The following is a 16,858-nucleotide window of genomic DNA, read 5'->3' as shown; positions in this document are numbered from 1 at the left end:
CCCATTGGTAGTTTTTGGTTGGTGGGCGGACCTGTGTAGAGTATATGTATGTGATTGGTCATGTAAATAGAGTGGGCGTGGTTATGCAAATCAACTGGATGTCATTGGCCATTTCTAAGCAGTGGGCGAGGTTATGCAAATTTAGTGTATGTAGGTGTGGTCGTGTAAATAGAGAGGGGTGGTTATGCAAATCATTCGGCTGTCAATGGTTAGTTCCAGACAGGCGGGCGAGGTTATGTAAATTAAATGGCTGTGATAGGTCAGGACAGAGCAATGCAAATTAAGTGGCTGTCATTCGCTAGTGTGGGGCATGGCAATACAAATTAGGTGGCTGGGATTGGCCCAGGTGGGGATATGGGAGGGGTTGTGCACAAATTATTGGTTTTCTTGGAAGATTGTCTTGAATATTGTCATTAAATGGCCTGTCTATATTCTTGGGGCAAGTGGACTGTTGTTTTTTTTTTTGGGGTGGGGGTTCTCTTTTGTGGGCCTCTTGTCTGAGCAGAGTTTGTCAGTTGGGGTGCACAGAGCTCAGCCACAGAAGGAGGGTTGCTGCAGGAAGTCCAGTCTTCCTCCAAGTGAGAGGGGGAAATACTGGACTTTCCACAGCAACCCTTCGAGTCCAGATGAGCTCTGCACCAACTGACAAAGTCTACTCGGACAAGAGGCCCAACGCTTTCCACAAAAGCCGCAGCAGTCCAGTCACCCTGAAAATACAATCAGGCCAATGAATGACATTAGATACAGGGATGGAACTTGGGGACGAAATTAAGAATAAAACACCACGATTGCAGTTCACGTTTTAGTTCACATTATATAGAGCTAATTGAATTTTTTTATTTATGAATTTTATTACGTTTTCGTTTTGTATTTTTTTGGTGGGGGTGCACATCAATGTCTTTTCAAAACAGGTCTAAAAGTGTTTGTGCTGAACATTGCGCTTGTGTTGAACTACCAAGAGACGTTGAGCGTGCTTGTGCGCTCACGTCCACCTTGGTGACAACACACGTGAGCTCGTCAAGCACCTAACGTTGTGTACTCACTTGTCTCAAAGCAGGTTGACGTCCCATTCGGAAATCCACATCTGTTGGCGGCGTCTTCGGCGCCCGAAAGCTCCTTGATGTCTGCATACAAAAAACAGAAAAGGTGAGTGTCACATTCTTCTCCACTCCAAAAAGGTGGGCTTTTTTTTTTAGATTCAAGTTGTAATGAGGCTGTAAATTTCCCCAGTGTGGGAAAAATAAAGAATATCTTAATCTTAATGTTTGAGGGATTAACAGTGTATATTTGTTGTGATTGGTCATAATATGTGGCACTGCCTCTTGTCAGTACAACTTTGACCCTCTCCTTTTTCTCTTGATGTCCATGGGGAGGGTAAGCATTTTTCAAGCTGTAAAAAATGTTTACATTTCCAAGTTTTAAGTATTTCAATACGTTGCTGTGCCATTTAATTTGTGCGAATTGACAGGAGGACCTTGTTTTCTGCTATTTTTGTCAGGGTTTGCGATTGAGACGATTATACGAAGAAGAACTCCTGCTGTGCTTCGTCAATATTCCCCTTTTCCCAGTGGTCCTCGTTCGAATAGAAACGTTAATTCCACCGATTGTGAACAAAATCGAAGTACAACTTTTGTCGTAGTTGGGGACGTGTGTGTGATGCGCACGGCGTGCTAAGCTAGTAAACATAACACAAATGAAACCAGTCCTTCCAGAAGTTCCAATGGCAAGTGTATCGTTGTCATAAACAAACTCTGGCCACTGTATGCTTTTATATGTTATATTATGTGCCATGGAAAGACTTTAAAATGTTTAAAATACGTACTCACATTGAAGACCTTCCAAGTGTAATTATTGTCCATGATCCAAAACACCTGCGCCGCAGTGCACAGATGAGGCAAAATGTCGAGTGCCTCTCGAGTCGATATTTCCTCACGTTGCGGTTATCTTTTCGGATGAAAAAATAATCGTTATCTTGGTGAGGAAAAGTTCTTGGGTGCCTTAATGGGAGGTGGGAGGGCTTCGTGGTTAAACTGCGGGGAGTCTCCCTCCACTTTCCTTCCCACGAGGTCTCTGTTGTGTTGGTGCCGGCTCCTCCTTTTGGGAGGAGAATGATGACGTCGTGTTTGGGAAGTACCGTGTAACTATTCGTTTTTCTTCAACTGTTTTTTTCTCACTTCTAATAAACGTAGGGGATTATTTGGCTCTGGCTCGCAATAATTTAAAAATAGATAAATAATAATAAGTATTCGTATTAGAATACCGAGAGTTCCGCTTGAAATTGAAACGGATTTACATGGGACAGGAGAAGTGAACCAATCTTTTTTTTCGTCAATTGATCCAACAGCAGTTTAGTTTCAAACTTAGCTTGTACCAGACGTGTACACATTTTGAGCATGACGTCTCTGATCCACTGGTGAAAGGACACTTTGATTCTCTCCTCTTTCATCTCGAATTCCTTCAAACAACAAAGCGTATTCAGGAAAAGTGGCTAAGATTGCACCACTGTCCGTGTTTGATGTTATGTGTTGTGTTATATTATTTTGTTATTTTATATGAACTGTTGATGTTATGTTTATGTTAAGAAACCTGCCCGGCTGAAAACTAGACCGCGCATTTACACCGTTTTTTCTTGTGTTGATGAATGTGCACTGTCCCAATGAAATAAATAAATAAAAGAAACCATCATGGCATAATGGATGTCACTTACGTCTAGGAGCCCGCAGAGGGCGCAAGCGAGTCAGACATGCTCATTCATTAATGTTAATGCTTCCATAATATTCCAAAGAAGAAGCCAATGGGGGACTTGTTTGTTTTCATTTTAACAGTCTATTTTCTGTTGAGAAAATTGATTTTGATCACGTTAGTCTTTTTTCTTTATTATGCACTGAATAATACATGTTTGTATCTCAGTGTTGCTATTTTCAAATTATTTCTTTTCATATAAAAGGCTAATATAATTGAATTTACGACGAGTCAGACATTCCTGACTGTCCTTGTGACAGCTTGCAACAAAGAAACGCGTTTCATCTCACTGATACCACGTTCTCTTGTTTGCTATACATGAAAAACTACAAATATGTCCGTCGACGGTGACGTTAGTCGCGCATATATGACGTATGCGCGGAGGGATCCCAGCTTGTCAGAACCATGGCCAGAGCGCTGAGAGCAGTGAACGCTAGTCGTCCGTTGAACGTTAGTTCGGCCGCAGAGTAGGACGGATACGCTCAAGCCAAGAAGAAGTGTTTGCTGCCAACATTTCCCCCAAGCCAATGTTAACTTTCGGATAGTGCCGTTTGCTAGTCTCTCTTGGGTGTCAGGGGCTAGCTTTCCGTTGACCTGCCTGTGTTCTGCGGTGGAAATCGCAAAAATGTCGTCTCCAAGTCCGGGCAAAAGGCGAATGGACACCGACGTGGTGAAACTGTATCCTTTTTATCAACATAAACAAGCCTCAGTTGCCTCTTGGGCCACTTTTGTGTGTGGAGTTAAGATACGAGCTAACGTTCCATTGACGTCTGTCCTGATGTCCTAACACATAGAGTCTCCATTGTCACTGACTGGTGTTTGTGTAAACAACATTTTGTTCTCAAAGCTTGGGCTATTCGTAACCTGTTTACCATTTAGTTGGCGATTCGATTTAACGAGTCAAAAACGTCCAGTTTGTGTATTTTAGGATCACTAAACTATCGTTAACGTTGGGGTGTATTGTTTAGCTCGCTCGTCTTGTGTTCAGAAATAACTGCAGGAGCTCGAGCAGATGCTAACGTTGCTCAGCCCTTTACAGGAATGTCTTTCGTTAAATTGGGAGGGGGGGGGGCACTTTGAATGTAGCACGGCTTGAATAAAACACCCGAACTGTTATGGCTTTGCCCTGTCTGCTGTCAAGAGGATTTGTGTCAAATTTCGCCTCCTTTTACACGTTGGCACACCAGCTTGTTTACATAATGCACAGAAGGACGTCAAATGAGAACGCTGCCTGTTTAGTCTTTTGTTCCAGGACTTTCTGCTGGCTGTGGTGCGATCATAGCAAAATGTGTTGAGGGGGGGTAAAATGTGTCGTTTTTCCAAGAGAGCACTCGCGCAGCTGTCACTTGGAACGCTAGCTTAGTAGCTTGTGTGTTAGCCTAGCGAGCTAGCGACAAGTCTTGCTGGTTGGTTTTTTTCCAACATCAAAATGGCCACCTGATCTCTCCGAGGCTCACCGTACTGTACTTGTGTGTGTGTGTAGGGGGGGTGCGTCCGGCAAACGCAACGTGTGCCTTTTGCCTTTTCGCCGTTTTATTGAAATGCTCGTGGAAAATAAGAGGTGACCCGTGGCAGGCAAGTAAAGGTGCACCGCAGGTGTCGCGGGGCCAACTTTTCACACATCTCGCTTCTTGTGAAGTCGTCGTGTCACTGTTTTTGTTCGTGTTTTTGTCTTTTAAACGTGCGCTGACAACAAACAGTTTTTTTAACCCACTACAATGTCACTGTCGTCTGTATACTGTTCTCGAAGCACATAATTTTTTTGTTGTTGTTTTTGTCCCAGCACGGTGGAGCCTAATCATTGGGTGGGCTGTTACTAGACAGAAAGCACATGAGGGAGGTGCTGAGAACAGCTGATGGCATGGCTGTAAAGCTTAGTCAGATGTGTGCCTTCCACACTGTTTGTTGCTTCTAATAAGGTGAACTTGTCCTGGAACTGTCTGCATTTAATCAATCAAGGGTCATTTTCTCTTATATGTCAATGCACATTTGTTGAACCCTGTTGGCAATGTTCAACCCTGGAATAGCACGCCCCCACTTCTCCCTGATTGGGGCTGGGGCAGGGGGGATGGTGGAACAGGTTTTCACCGCCACCTGCTCACTTCTCTTCACTAGCTTATGCAGGACTCATGTACTGACCATGACATCTCGTCCTTGCATCACCCCCTTTATTGACGTAACCAAAACCACAATGTCATAGCGCGATATATTAATTTGTCACCGGAGTGCTGTGGGGAATTAGAGCGAGGACGGTGAGGGAATACCTGAAAATGAAAGTCGGGAGTGACTTCACTGTGTCGCTCACAGTCACGTTGTAAGTGCTGAGATTTGTACCAACCGGGGGCCCGTTGATATGTTTTGCAACCTCGCTCCTCGTGTTGCTAGCATTCCAGTCACATGACATCTGGGTACTATTTTAATAAGATGGTCATGGTGTATGCTTGACGCAAATTGTTCTGTTATCCAAGTATTCTAGCCTTTCGTCCCTTGGCCAAATATTGCTTGTGGAGTTAGCAATTAGCAACAGGATGATGGTTTATCTTTGTTTATTTTTTTTTTAATTGCTTGACTCCAATCTCCCATCATTACATTCATGGGATTGAGGTCACTCAATATATATACCTTTTTTTTTTTTTTTTTTGCCTCGCTACAATGCGCGCTTTCTCGCAGCGAGCCGCTGGAATTCGAGCACAGGTTGGCCACAAAAGGACTTAAGCCTATGGTGAATGCGAGCTCTTGTGGCATCCGGATGGTGGAATTTGGCCGTAGAGAATTGGGGTGAGGGGGGGGGGGCGCAGAAATGCTTCTAGTGCACTTCATACAAAGCTAATATTCCTCCAAATGTGTTGTGGTTGAGATGACACGCATGAAAGGCGAGATTATTATTATTAAATTTTTTTTGGGGGGGGTCTGTAAACTGCATTTTTCTGGTTAGCTCCCCGCTGAAATGTCATTACCAGAGAGCGGCTGCATAGACATTGTATTCCACCTTTCAGTCACTCCTGGAAGGTCTGGAAAATGATTGTCGAGCAGTTCTGTGAAGCATGGCGACTCTCAATTTATATTCTGCACAGTGGGGAGTTTGAGGTCCGCGCCTCGGCGCTCCCCGCGGCCCCCCCACCCGCATTTGGGGTCTTTTGTCGGTTATTTTTGTATCCCTACAGGTGATTCCAAACAGGTCCGAGCGCTTCCTTTCTCCTTGACGTTAAGTGTCAGTGCAGCGTTTTTGCCCTCAAGCCACAGATATATTCTCAGTCGGGTCGGTTTCTATACCCCCCACCTCCCACCCCTTCTTTCCACCCCACAGCGGTCTCTCGACCACCTCCATCCTGAGGCTGAATGCCAAATCGGTGCTTTATCCACTCTTCCACTTGGCCATTCAGCTCCCCTCATTGTTGAGCTCCTGAAACACGACATCCGGACAGCATCAGTGGCCCCGAGTCCTTTTGTTGTTGGGTTTTTTTGGGGTGACCTCGGCCTATTGCCAGTCCAAGCCGCGGGTGCTAAACTGCACCAGAGCAAAAGAAAGGGGAGGGCACAGGTGTTAATCGACTGACTGACTTGATTTTCAGAATCAGAGCCGACCCTAAAAGCGGGACCTCGCGACCTTTCAGACTTTTTTAAAATTTTAAGCAGGAGGTGGCTGACTGGCTTGTGACCGGATGATGTTTCAGCTTGCGTTCTGTTTTTGGGAGAGAGTCAGCAAATATATTTTTTTGAACCGTGGGTCACCTCGGTCACATTGGCCTGCTTTATTTTTCGGTGTGCGGCGGGTCGTAATTGACAGTTCACCGCCTGTCACGGAGCAAGGCATCTGTAGACGGTTGGAGGTTTGAGGCCCTCGCAGTTAATCTCGCAGCACGATCAATGCCGGAGGTTGTACGCATGGCTGAGTTCCCTTTGCAAAACAGACGGTCTCAAGTTCCTTTCTTTGTTTTGCTCAAGATTTTTTTTCCCCTTTCAGTTGGGCTCTGCCATTCACTCACGAGCAACAAGCTCCTTCAGTTCCATTGATTTGAGGGTAAGTGAGCCTAGCCGCAGCGTTAATGTGGAATCTGGGCCCTGTTGCGGCGTGATTTTTGAAGTCAGTGTTTGTGCATCATGCGTGTCGAACGACCCCCCCCCCCCACTCAACCTTTGTCTTCCTTATCAGCATGTGATCACATCGGCCGTCTCTTTCGAGAATTTCGGCTCGTCAGCACTTTCCTCAACACGTCAGTGTTGAAACCGCAGCTTGTGCGTTAGCCCGTGTCCAACATGGCGTCTGCCCGTGAGCTCATTAGACAGTCCGCCTCAGATCCGAGCGGCAAGTTCTCCCGAGCCGCGACAATTAACCAAGCCGTTGTTTTGTTTGTTTTACTTGACCGACACCCCCCCCACCCCCCCGCCCCCATTTTTTATTTATTTATTTGCCGTAAATAGACTGTCGAGTCAGTGAAAGGCTCGAGAGGAGGAGCGGCGCGGGGAAGTCGTGTTTGTTTGCGCTGGGTGGGCTCTCGTTTCTCTCCCGACGAGACAAAAGAGCCCGTGCGGCGACGTGCTCCCGCACCTCGCACGCGGGAGGGGGGGGGGGGGGGGTTAGCCGGGGCCTGTTCTAATGGAGAGTGAATTTGCATGGCAATGCTGTTAAAATAGATTGGGCTTTCCATGAAGCATAGAGCCTTCGAGCAGTTGTTTTGTTCTGAAGTGCACTTGGCGCTGGATTCTTTGCCCTTCAAAAAAAGTTTTAAAAATCTAAATAAAAGGCCATTCTGCATCCGGCAAGCGCAGCTTTTCACTGCTGCAAAGCGTCAGCGTCTGGCCCTTGGGGCTGCATCACCATTGATATGTAAAAAGCACTGCGAGGTTCTTTTTTTGTGGACCACACAGGCTGATAGCAAACGGGTTTATTTTGTCGGAGCCGGAATCGAGACGGCGGAGTGGAAGGCGCTAGTTCCATAAATGAATGCCTGAGGGAGATCTGCTGTTCAGGTGCTTTTAACATCTTTTTTTTTTTTCTGACTGGCCCCTCTGCCGACTTATCAGGGTGACGACCGATAGACAGTCGAGCTGAGAGCAGATGGAACACGTGGCGGCAGTTGATAAAAAAAAAAAAAAAAGTCACTCCCAAGTAGAGGACTCGGACTGTAAACAAATGTGTAAAAATCGAGCTACTCATCAGGTGGGGGGGTGTTTTGGACGTGAGATTAATTCCGGTTCTCGCTGGTGTTGCTCTTCCTGCCGCGGCTTCCCAAGTCGCCGTTCTTTGCCGGTCCGCCGCCGCTTTTCAGAATGGCGAGCGAAGGGCAACCCAGGGCGCACAGTAATCTGTTTAGCGGGCATTCCAAAGATGCGCGGTGCGCATATGCATGGGGGCTACACCCCCCCCGCCCCCTCCCGAAGCTGGCGGATGCGTATCCAGTCAATTTTGCCTGGAAGGTGACAGAATCACTCGCGTTATATTTGCTCTCACGGCGGTTTCAGTTGAACTTCAAAGTGTGAGATAGCACAGCAGCCTTTGACGGTATCTGTTTTTCTCATTTCAACTGACTTGTCATTTTGTCAATTTTTATAATTGTCGTTCAAAGTGGTATCTTTGTGTCTGGAGTTTGTTTGTATATAGCATGTTATCCTAGTCGCTTCTGTCTTTTTATTTTTTTTTTTACCGGAAGGGGAAGCTTTTGTACGCCGGCGGACGACTGCAATACTTCCTGCCTTTCATCTGCAAGGCCTTGCGCTTGTACGTCGTCGCCCTTAGCTGCAAAGCGCCGTTGCCTTCCGTCGCCTTTGCGTGAGCTCGGGTGGTAAAATTTTTAGACATTTTAGTATGCACCCAAAGCCAATATTTGTCCCTGCTAAGAGACATTTTCAGTCAGTCGTTGCAAAAAGTTGTGTTGGAGAAATGCTCATTAAAGGTGTACCGTCACCCCCCCCCCCACTGCTTTTGTTTGGACTTGCCGTTGAGCTGCGCCTAAAAATAGGACGCTTATTATGCTCTCACACATTCAAACCTTGTCGCGGAACCATTTCAGGAACAGGAATATTTGAAATAGTTTCACTGGACAGCGTTGAATTTGTGTGCCACAAGGCTTTTATTCAAGCCCACTTCGGTTCTGTAACTCGTCTGGTTTGCTTGTCTTCCGCTCTACAGTGGAAACTCTTTGCGTGTTTGACTCGTGTTGAAACGTTTGAAGTGTCGTCCGCATAGCAAAGCGATGTTGTCATTCGGCTTTCAGGGGAAGACGCCCGTCGCTACCTTTTTGTTGCCGTCGCTCTTCCACCTTTCTCTCCGTTCCGACATATTCGCAGCACGCCACTCTCTTGGCCGTCACGTGACGTGTCCTTCCAGTCGCTCGGGGGACATGAAGCGGTGCTTTTTGTTCGTACTAACCTTTCATTTGCTTGTTTTTTTTTTCCCTTGCTGGAGTAGCTTGGTTATGGCTTCTGTTCCATCTCAGCTGGTGGTCAGCGTAATAGTCGCCGCTTTATGAGTGAATTTAATCAGACGTTATTAAAATCCAAGCTCATAAATATTTATCAGGATGTTGTGTGCGCAAAATGTGCTGCGTTGAGACCATGATTCAATTTGGGTGTTCTTCGTTGTAAAACAAATATAGATGCCGGGAGGTGGTTTTTAGAGGGGGGAAAAAAAAAGTCATTTGCCTTTTTGACACTGTGCCTGTCCTTCCATGTTTGTGTTCCATACTTGGAACGAGGTTGGTCAGAACGGGATATTTTGAAGGGATGAAAATAAAGGCACGTCTACGCCACAAGCGTAAACAGCATATTTAAAACCCTTGAACGTCTTTGAAAAGTCAAACTGTGGTCGGCGAGGGATAAATGTTTAATTGCAGACCAAGAAAGAAGTTTGTTCTTTTTTTTTGTTGTTGTTTGACATTTTTTTCAGGTGCTTATAGAAAGTAAAGTCTGTAAATTTCGAGGAAGGATTGATTTCGTTTAGGTCAAGATGCTGTGTGGATGAAAAGATAATGACACCCGGTGCAAGCCACAGATTATGATTTATCTATTCTAATCCAAGGTAAGGGAGAGTGCGGGTGTCGCTCAGCATCGAACTTGTGCTCGTAGCTTTCCAAACAATAACAACTGCGCCGTACTTAGTTCAAAGCAGCTCTTTGAAAGTCATTCTTTTTTTTTTTTTGCTTGCGCTACGGTTGACCAAATGCTCCATCCCTGCCGTCTTTATTCGGCTGCTCTGATACAGCTCGAGCCTAATAACTCTTTGCCAAGTCTGACCGGTAGTGTAAACCACACGTCGCTGCCACGCAAGGGTCCGTCCCACCCCCACACCCCTTTTCGGGGTGATACGCACGAGTGATTTAATTTCACAATTAGCAGGACGCTAGCATGCGCGAATGCTCCAATCTCTTGACGTCCTTCGAAAGTCGTGTCTTGGCCCGGTCCGAGCGTCGCGCTGGCTCAGGTCAGGGATTCCGCTCGCTTTCGCCGGTGCTGAAAATAACCCCTTAGTTTGATTTGACCCTTTGGGGGGGGAGGACGGGGGTCAGTGCTTAAAGCTAATGGGATACACACTCTACCAGGACTGACAAGCCCGGCTGCGACTATGGAGCTCATGGGTCCTTATTGCATGAGCTTGTCTGTACATTGATGAAGTCACTTAAAGAATCTCGATTGCAAATGAAAGTCCTTGACCACAGCCTATCAGCATCGAAAGCAAACACGAAGTCACCATCCTCAGTGGACTCAATGAGTTTGTTGTGAAGTTTTTCGGACCACAGGGAAGTAAGTCTCGTCTTTTATACACGTTTTTATTATTTGCTCAATTTATGCGGCCTCGCAAAAACGCTCATAAGAGGTAACGTGCCGTTCCCCCGACATCTGCTGTGCATCAAAGTCATGAATTCTTCCAACTGGCACACGAGGCGGGTCGCTTTCAGTTGACGCTGCTTTCTTCCCGCGACATGGCGGAAAAACGTCCCCCTCGCAACTGATGTCTCACCGGTCTTATTTCAGCACCGTACGAGGGCGGCGTGTGGAAGGTGCGAGTGGACCTGCCGGACAAATACCCCTTCAAATCGCCGTCAATAGGTGAAGAGCGTCGCAACCGATGGAACAATTTGATACATTAAATATATATTTGTTGAACTTTTTTTTTTCAGGATTCATGAACAAGATCTTCCATCCAAACATCGACGAAGCGTAAGTACGACAACAGCCGCCGATTACCACCGCGATGAATGAAGCCAAAACATGGCCGACCGCATTGTTTGTCTGAGTCTCATTAATCCAATGCTTAGAGTGCCGGATCCTCTATTTTGTGATTATTAAAAAAAAAAAAAAATCAAACTTTATCATAAAAAAAATTAACCTTTCAGGGACCACATTTTGATTTTTTTTATAATATTAAAAATGACTACATCATTAAATACAAAAAAAAACACATTAACCCTTTCAGGGCCCATGTTTCAATTTTTTTGTGATATTAAAAAAAATTAAACCTAATATTAAAAAAAACATTTTAACCCTTTCAGGGACCGCGTTCCGATTATTTTTTGGGGATATAAAAAAAAATTAACCTTTCAGGGACCACATTTTGATTTTTTTTTTAATAATATTAAAAATAACTACATTAAATACAAAAAAACATGTTAACCCTTTCAGGGACCATGTTTCAATTTTTTTGTGATATTAAAAAAAATTCAACCTCATATTTTAAAAAAATAACATTTTAACCCTTTCAGGGACCGCGTTCCGATTATTTTTTGGGGATATAAAAAAAATTAACCTTTCAGGGACCACATTTTGATTTTTTTTTTTAAATAATATTAAAAATAACTACATTAAATACAAAAAAAACATGTTAACCCTTTCAGGGACCATGTTTCAATTTTCTGTGATATTAAAAAAAATTAAACCTAATATTTTAAAAAATAACATTTTAACCCTTTCAGGGACCGCGTGCCAATTATTTTTTGGGGATATTAAAAAAAAATCAACCTATATATCATTGAAAACAAAAAAAACATTTGAACCCTTTCAGGGACCGCGTTTCGAATATTTACTGTATGTCGAAAATAATCTGCTTCCTACCAACATGACCTCTGCTCCTCCAACCAGGTCAGGAACAGTGTGTTTAGATGTCATCAACCAGACGTGGACAGCCCTTTACGGTGAGTGCGTCCGTGTGTGTGTGTTGCTGAATTGCCTTAATCTTCTTACTGAGGGGAGAGGTGAATTCTAATGAGGTAACACCAGCGTCAGGAAAGGTCAAAGCCCCCTTTGTGACGGAGATGATTTAGCGGCGGTGGCCACCGTTCTGGAAATGATTGCGGAAGTTGAGCAGCTGTTGCAGGGCCACGCACACAAAACAAAAAGGCTTTACTGGGGAAGTGCAAGCACCCCCCCTGCCCCCTTCTTTTCATAAAGGCCTCAGTACTGACACCTAGCGGACGAGAGTAGAACAGCAGGAGCTTGCAATTGCACGGCCCTTGTATTGTTTCATATTCGTTTTAGCCGTGTTAGCTACCGTCGTTTCACTTGGGACATCGGAAAGCATTTAGCCCTGTCGAGTACAATAGCCGCCACGCAGTTGGCAAGCTGGTAGCGTCCATGTCGCATACCGTTTGGAAGCGTAGCGGAGAATGTCAAACGGGGAACTCAACAGAGAAGCGACAGCCAATTTTCTCAGGAGCCTTCAAAGGGTGAGTAATTTTACTTGATTACCATTTGCGCTCCACATTGATTCCCTCCTCTTGACTGACAGTTTTTGGGATTGAAAATCAAGGTCAGCTTGCCGCACATTGACTGACTTTTTGTGTGCCCGGCAGATTTGACAAACATCTTTGAGTCGTTCCTGCCCCAGCTGCTGGCGTACCCCAACCCCATCGATCCTTTGAACGGAGACGCGGCCGCCATGTACCTGCACAGGCCAGAGGAGTACAAGCAGAAAATCAAAGGTTTGCGGAAGAAGACCCAAAGCAAAAAAACAACAAAAAAAAAAGGTATTTCAATGATACGTTACCGTGTGTGTGCAGAGTACATCCAGAAATATGCAACAGAGGAGGCACTAAAGGAGCAAGAGGAGGGGGCGGGCGACTCCTCGTCCGAAAGCTCCATGTCCGACTTCTCCGAGGACGAGGCCCAGGACATGGAGTTGTAGTGGTGGACATCCTACTCCTCCTGCAGCACCCCTAAACCGCCCCCCAAGACCCCCAACCCTTATGCCCCGCCCCCAACAGAGACTATATTTGATTTCCTAACCCATGACAAAGCAGACTTATAATATTCATATTTAAACACCTTGATTTTTTTATTATTATTATTATTACTAAACAAGGATTTTTATGAATATCTAGCTTCCTCCTCTCCCCCTCTTGGCATCTCTTCCTCATACCCCCCCGGCCTTTTTTTTTTTTTTTGTCTTGTGTGTGTCAAAGGGGTTGTGGCGCCAAACGCAAAGACAGTATTCGGAGAGACGCACAATCACGCACAGGGTATGTCGCGATGCTCACGGACAGATGCGATCTCGGTTTTGGACGCTGGCTCGGCAGTGACTTTTATTTGGGGGGGGGGGGTCACCAGAACAAATGACATCACTCAACGTGACATCACTGCTCTGAGCAAGCTTTGGATTCACGGGGGTCCCATTTTCCACGTTTTAATCCCCCGCACCTCCCCCTCCATGCCCAGTTTTTCTCCCAACGCGGGAATTGCGTGTCTACAGTACCAAACACTGCAGTACAAGTACTCGGAGAGGACCTCGCAATGTATTCCCCTCCGAGAATGCAGTAGTATGGATCCCAGCTCAACTCCCCTCCTCTGTGCCTCATCGACAACAACAACAACAACAACAAAGGAAGCTGATCAAGAAAAAAAAAAAAAAGCACATTTGGGACTCCTCTTCCTCTTTGGACAATCTACACTTAGATGGATGCTCATACATAGCTAGTTCTGGGTTGCAAGTCCTCCAAATAGATAGCATTCATATGGCTTAAGTCAAGATTTTTTGTTGTCGTTTTTTTTGTTTTTTTTTTAAGTTAGATGGCGTCTGTCGTGTGATGTTACGTATAAGATGCTTCATTTGTGCAGATGTTTCCTAGCATAGTCCATCCGAAACAAGAGGCACATGGAAAGGCTGGCACCACGTCCTTGATTTGTGTTGCATCGGCGGTACATTTAAAGAGGTTCAGTGTAGCAAGGTGCAGGCTTTTTTTTTTTTTTAATTTGATTTTCGATCGGCGCCCTCTCAGGATAACCCAAAACGGTCGTATGCAGATTCAGATTTTATTTCTCTGGAAGCTGCCAACAAATGTTCCTAGCCCACCCCCCTTTTTCTTTTTTTTTTTCTTTCATTCCTAATCCTAACCACCAAACAGCAATTTTACAAACGTAATAAATAGTACAGCCCCGCGCCCCTGAAAGAGTTTTTTGTTTTAAAAGTAATCCAGATTGGAATTCTTGCTATTACCTTTGTGCGGTATTGTGCTGGACCTCTGTAATCCCACTTAGATTGTTGAATGGGAGAAAAATAAAGTGCCCCCCCCCAAAAAAAAATATTTGTAACATCTTGGCAAAAAAACTAAACAGCTCTCTTTATGTTGAAGTCCTCCTTTTGTTTTTACAGAAGCATTGTGCACCTGCTGGCTAATAAAGTGACCATATACTCACTCAGCCTGCTGTTGGTGTGTGGAGGGGAAAAAAAGTCAGTTAACTTTGCGTTAAAAGTGCAAAGAATTGATTCAGCCAAGTCTTCATTTTCAAACTAAATGAGCTTTTTCTGACTTAACCCAAAAATTGCAAGTGGCCCTGGTTGAAAAGTGTACCTCGAAACTTCAACATGACAAGCAGTTGACTTGTGTTGCGTTCAGGGAGCCTTGGTTGTATTTTCAGCACAGTGTATACTTCCCATCTGTGTCTACCTACTGTGCACTTGCATGCACACCTCCCATTCCCGTGCCACAAGTTCTGGACATGTCGAAGCCCACACATTACACACAGCATGCACTCTTTGCTACCTAGTGTTTTATTTTTATTTACCCCGAAATTGCTTCCTTGGTCTTATTCACAGCACCCCCCCCCCCCAAGCCCCCACTTGCCCCCCCTTTGTGCCCCTCTTTTTATATTTTCATTTTCTTTTTTTTTTTGACATTGTGAAGTGGGCATGCTTGTCAAAAAAAACATAAGGACAAATGCTCTCCATGAATAGGCTTATAACCTCATGAATAGTGGTGTAAAAATATACTGTTATAACTTCTCTCTTTTTTAATAAAACATTCAATGTGTACAAAACGACTGACTTATTTGGAGAATTTGTATTTTATTTTGCACACTCAAATTAAAATATCTGATTTTGTTTATTTTAAAACTCGGCGAAACAGATTAGTATGAGGCACTTGAGTATTTTATTTTCACACCAGTGTTCAAAAATAGGTTCTCATTTGGGGAAGTGCTCAAGTACCAGGGCTGGCCACAAGGTGTCAGCATTGTTCTAAACAACCATCTTCTTCGTGGGGCCTTGATAACCTCCATCCCTTAGCGCGATAATGCTGGACAATAATTTAATTTCATTGTTATTTTCAGGCATGTGATGATTTTTCTGATGCTGGTGGTATTTTGTTGTACGTGCTTTTATTTTGAACTTTTCCTTTATCGCCAGATGGTGGCGCCTGGTGTCTCATGCACTTGAACATGGCTGTGCCATGCAATGACCAGTGGTTTGAGGGGAGGGAGAGAAATGTGGTGAGATAAGGCACTTTAATCCCTTCTAGGCTATTAAAAAAAATTCTGTCACGCATCAATCTGTCCCATTTCTGGGCGGCTATACAACCTACTACTGCTTCTACCCTTTGACGTCTTTTTCCTCCGCTTGTTATTTTTATTGAATCAGGTTGTCATGAATTTAGTTGCACTGTGCAATAAGTATAGCCATATACAATATGTCCGAATAATGTTATAGTACTGTTTAACGGTACGTGTCACATTTCTAATGTTTGAGCTGTTTTTTCTTCTTCTAAGTGGCCGGAAGATGAGCGATTGGTTAGCACGTCCGCCTTCCTGTGTGGAGTTTGCATGTTCTTTCCCGTGCCTGCGTGTGTTTCCTCTGGGTATTGCGCCCCCCCCCCCCACACACACACACACACACATTCCAAAAACATGCATGTTTAGCTAATGGAACACACTAAATTGTACCTAGAGGTGATTGTGAGCGGTAATGGTGGTCTGCCTATCTGTGTCCTGCGTTCGGCTGGTAACCAAACTGTCAGGTATCCATATCAGAGCCCTGAGGAACAACTGTCAGATTCTTTCAAAGTGCTTCCCTCTCACTAAGACGTACTTTTTGTTTGCTCAGTAATCATTATTTTTCAGTTTTTCTGCAGAAATGCCCGCCTCAATCAACCCTCGACATCGAGAGGATGAGGATGGAGGAGCGTTGACCTCCAGAGGTGCAGCAACCTGACACGCTCAATGAAATATTTAAAGCTCCCCATTTTCGCCGCAGTGCAGGACAAAGCGGTGACGTAATGCCAAAAAGCCTCCCTTCCGGCCTGTCCCATTGGTCCTCCTCAAGATGGTGGTGGTCATGTGACCCATTTTGCCGCTGATACTGTACTACCGCTGCAATGGCGGCGGCCTTTTAAGGTATGAGCCCTGCCCTCAGACGCCACAACAACAACAGCAGGTTGGAATCAATCGGAAGCTTTTTAAGAGATCATTTGTGCACGGTTAGGATAAGAGGGTCAAATTTGAAGCGGGCTTTGTTTGGTTGAATGAGTCATTTTGATGAGCTCTGAGTCACTCCAGTGGCTTGATTGAAGCTCAGTTTACTGGTCGAATCAAAGATACACCTTACAAAGAGACAGTCAACTTGAGATGATTACAATTATTTTTATAATAAAAATTATCATTAAAAATGTTTCACGAATATACTTTGCTGTGTATTGGAAAATAGAATATACTGTATGTGTATATATATGGATATATATTTACAGTACCAGTCATGAGTTTGGAAATCCCTCTAATCCAGTGTGGGGTTTTTTTTTCCATTATTTAAACATTTCCTGAACCATCCAAAGACAAAAAAAATCGAAATAGAATGTTTTATAGAGTAGAGTCTTCAAAGTAGGCGCCTTCTTTTCTCAGTTAGCTTTATGATGTGAAT

General features: G+C 44.6%; 1 protein-coding gene and 1 long non-coding RNA gene across 2 annotated transcripts; both read left to right on the top strand.

Moving 5' to 3' along the window:
- The first annotated feature begins 1,312 nt into the window (after positions 1–1,312).
- Positions 1,313–2,679, top strand: LOC127594106 (uncharacterized). Its single transcript, XR_007960600.1, has 2 exons — positions 1,313–1,374; positions 1,499–2,679. It is a non-coding gene; the product is annotated as an uncharacterized LOC127594106 (long non-coding RNA).
- A 435-nt stretch (positions 2,680–3,114) lies between these two features.
- Positions 3,115–14,988, top strand: ube2h (ubiquitin-conjugating enzyme E2H (UBC8 homolog, yeast)). The gene is made up of 7 exons (XM_052055000.1): positions 3,115–3,420; positions 10,406–10,482; positions 10,714–10,788; positions 10,860–10,899; positions 11,818–11,870; positions 12,528–12,656; positions 12,735–14,988. The coding sequence occupies exons 1-7, from the start codon at positions 3,368–3,370 to the stop codon at positions 12,857–12,859; spliced, it is 552 nt and encodes a 183-aa protein (XP_051910960.1). The 5' UTR covers positions 3,115–3,367; the 3' UTR covers positions 12,860–14,988.
- The last annotated feature ends 1,870 nt before the right edge of the window (positions 14,989–16,858 follow it).

This window comes from Hippocampus zosterae, chromosome 21, assembly GCF_025434085.1.
Source record: "Hippocampus zosterae strain Florida chromosome 21, ASM2543408v3, whole genome shotgun sequence".
NCBI classification, from domain to species: domain Eukaryota; kingdom Metazoa; phylum Chordata; class Actinopteri; order Syngnathiformes; family Syngnathidae; genus Hippocampus; species Hippocampus zosterae.
Note: the sequence above shows the minus strand (reverse complement) of the source record. Positions and strands in the feature narration are given on the sequence as shown.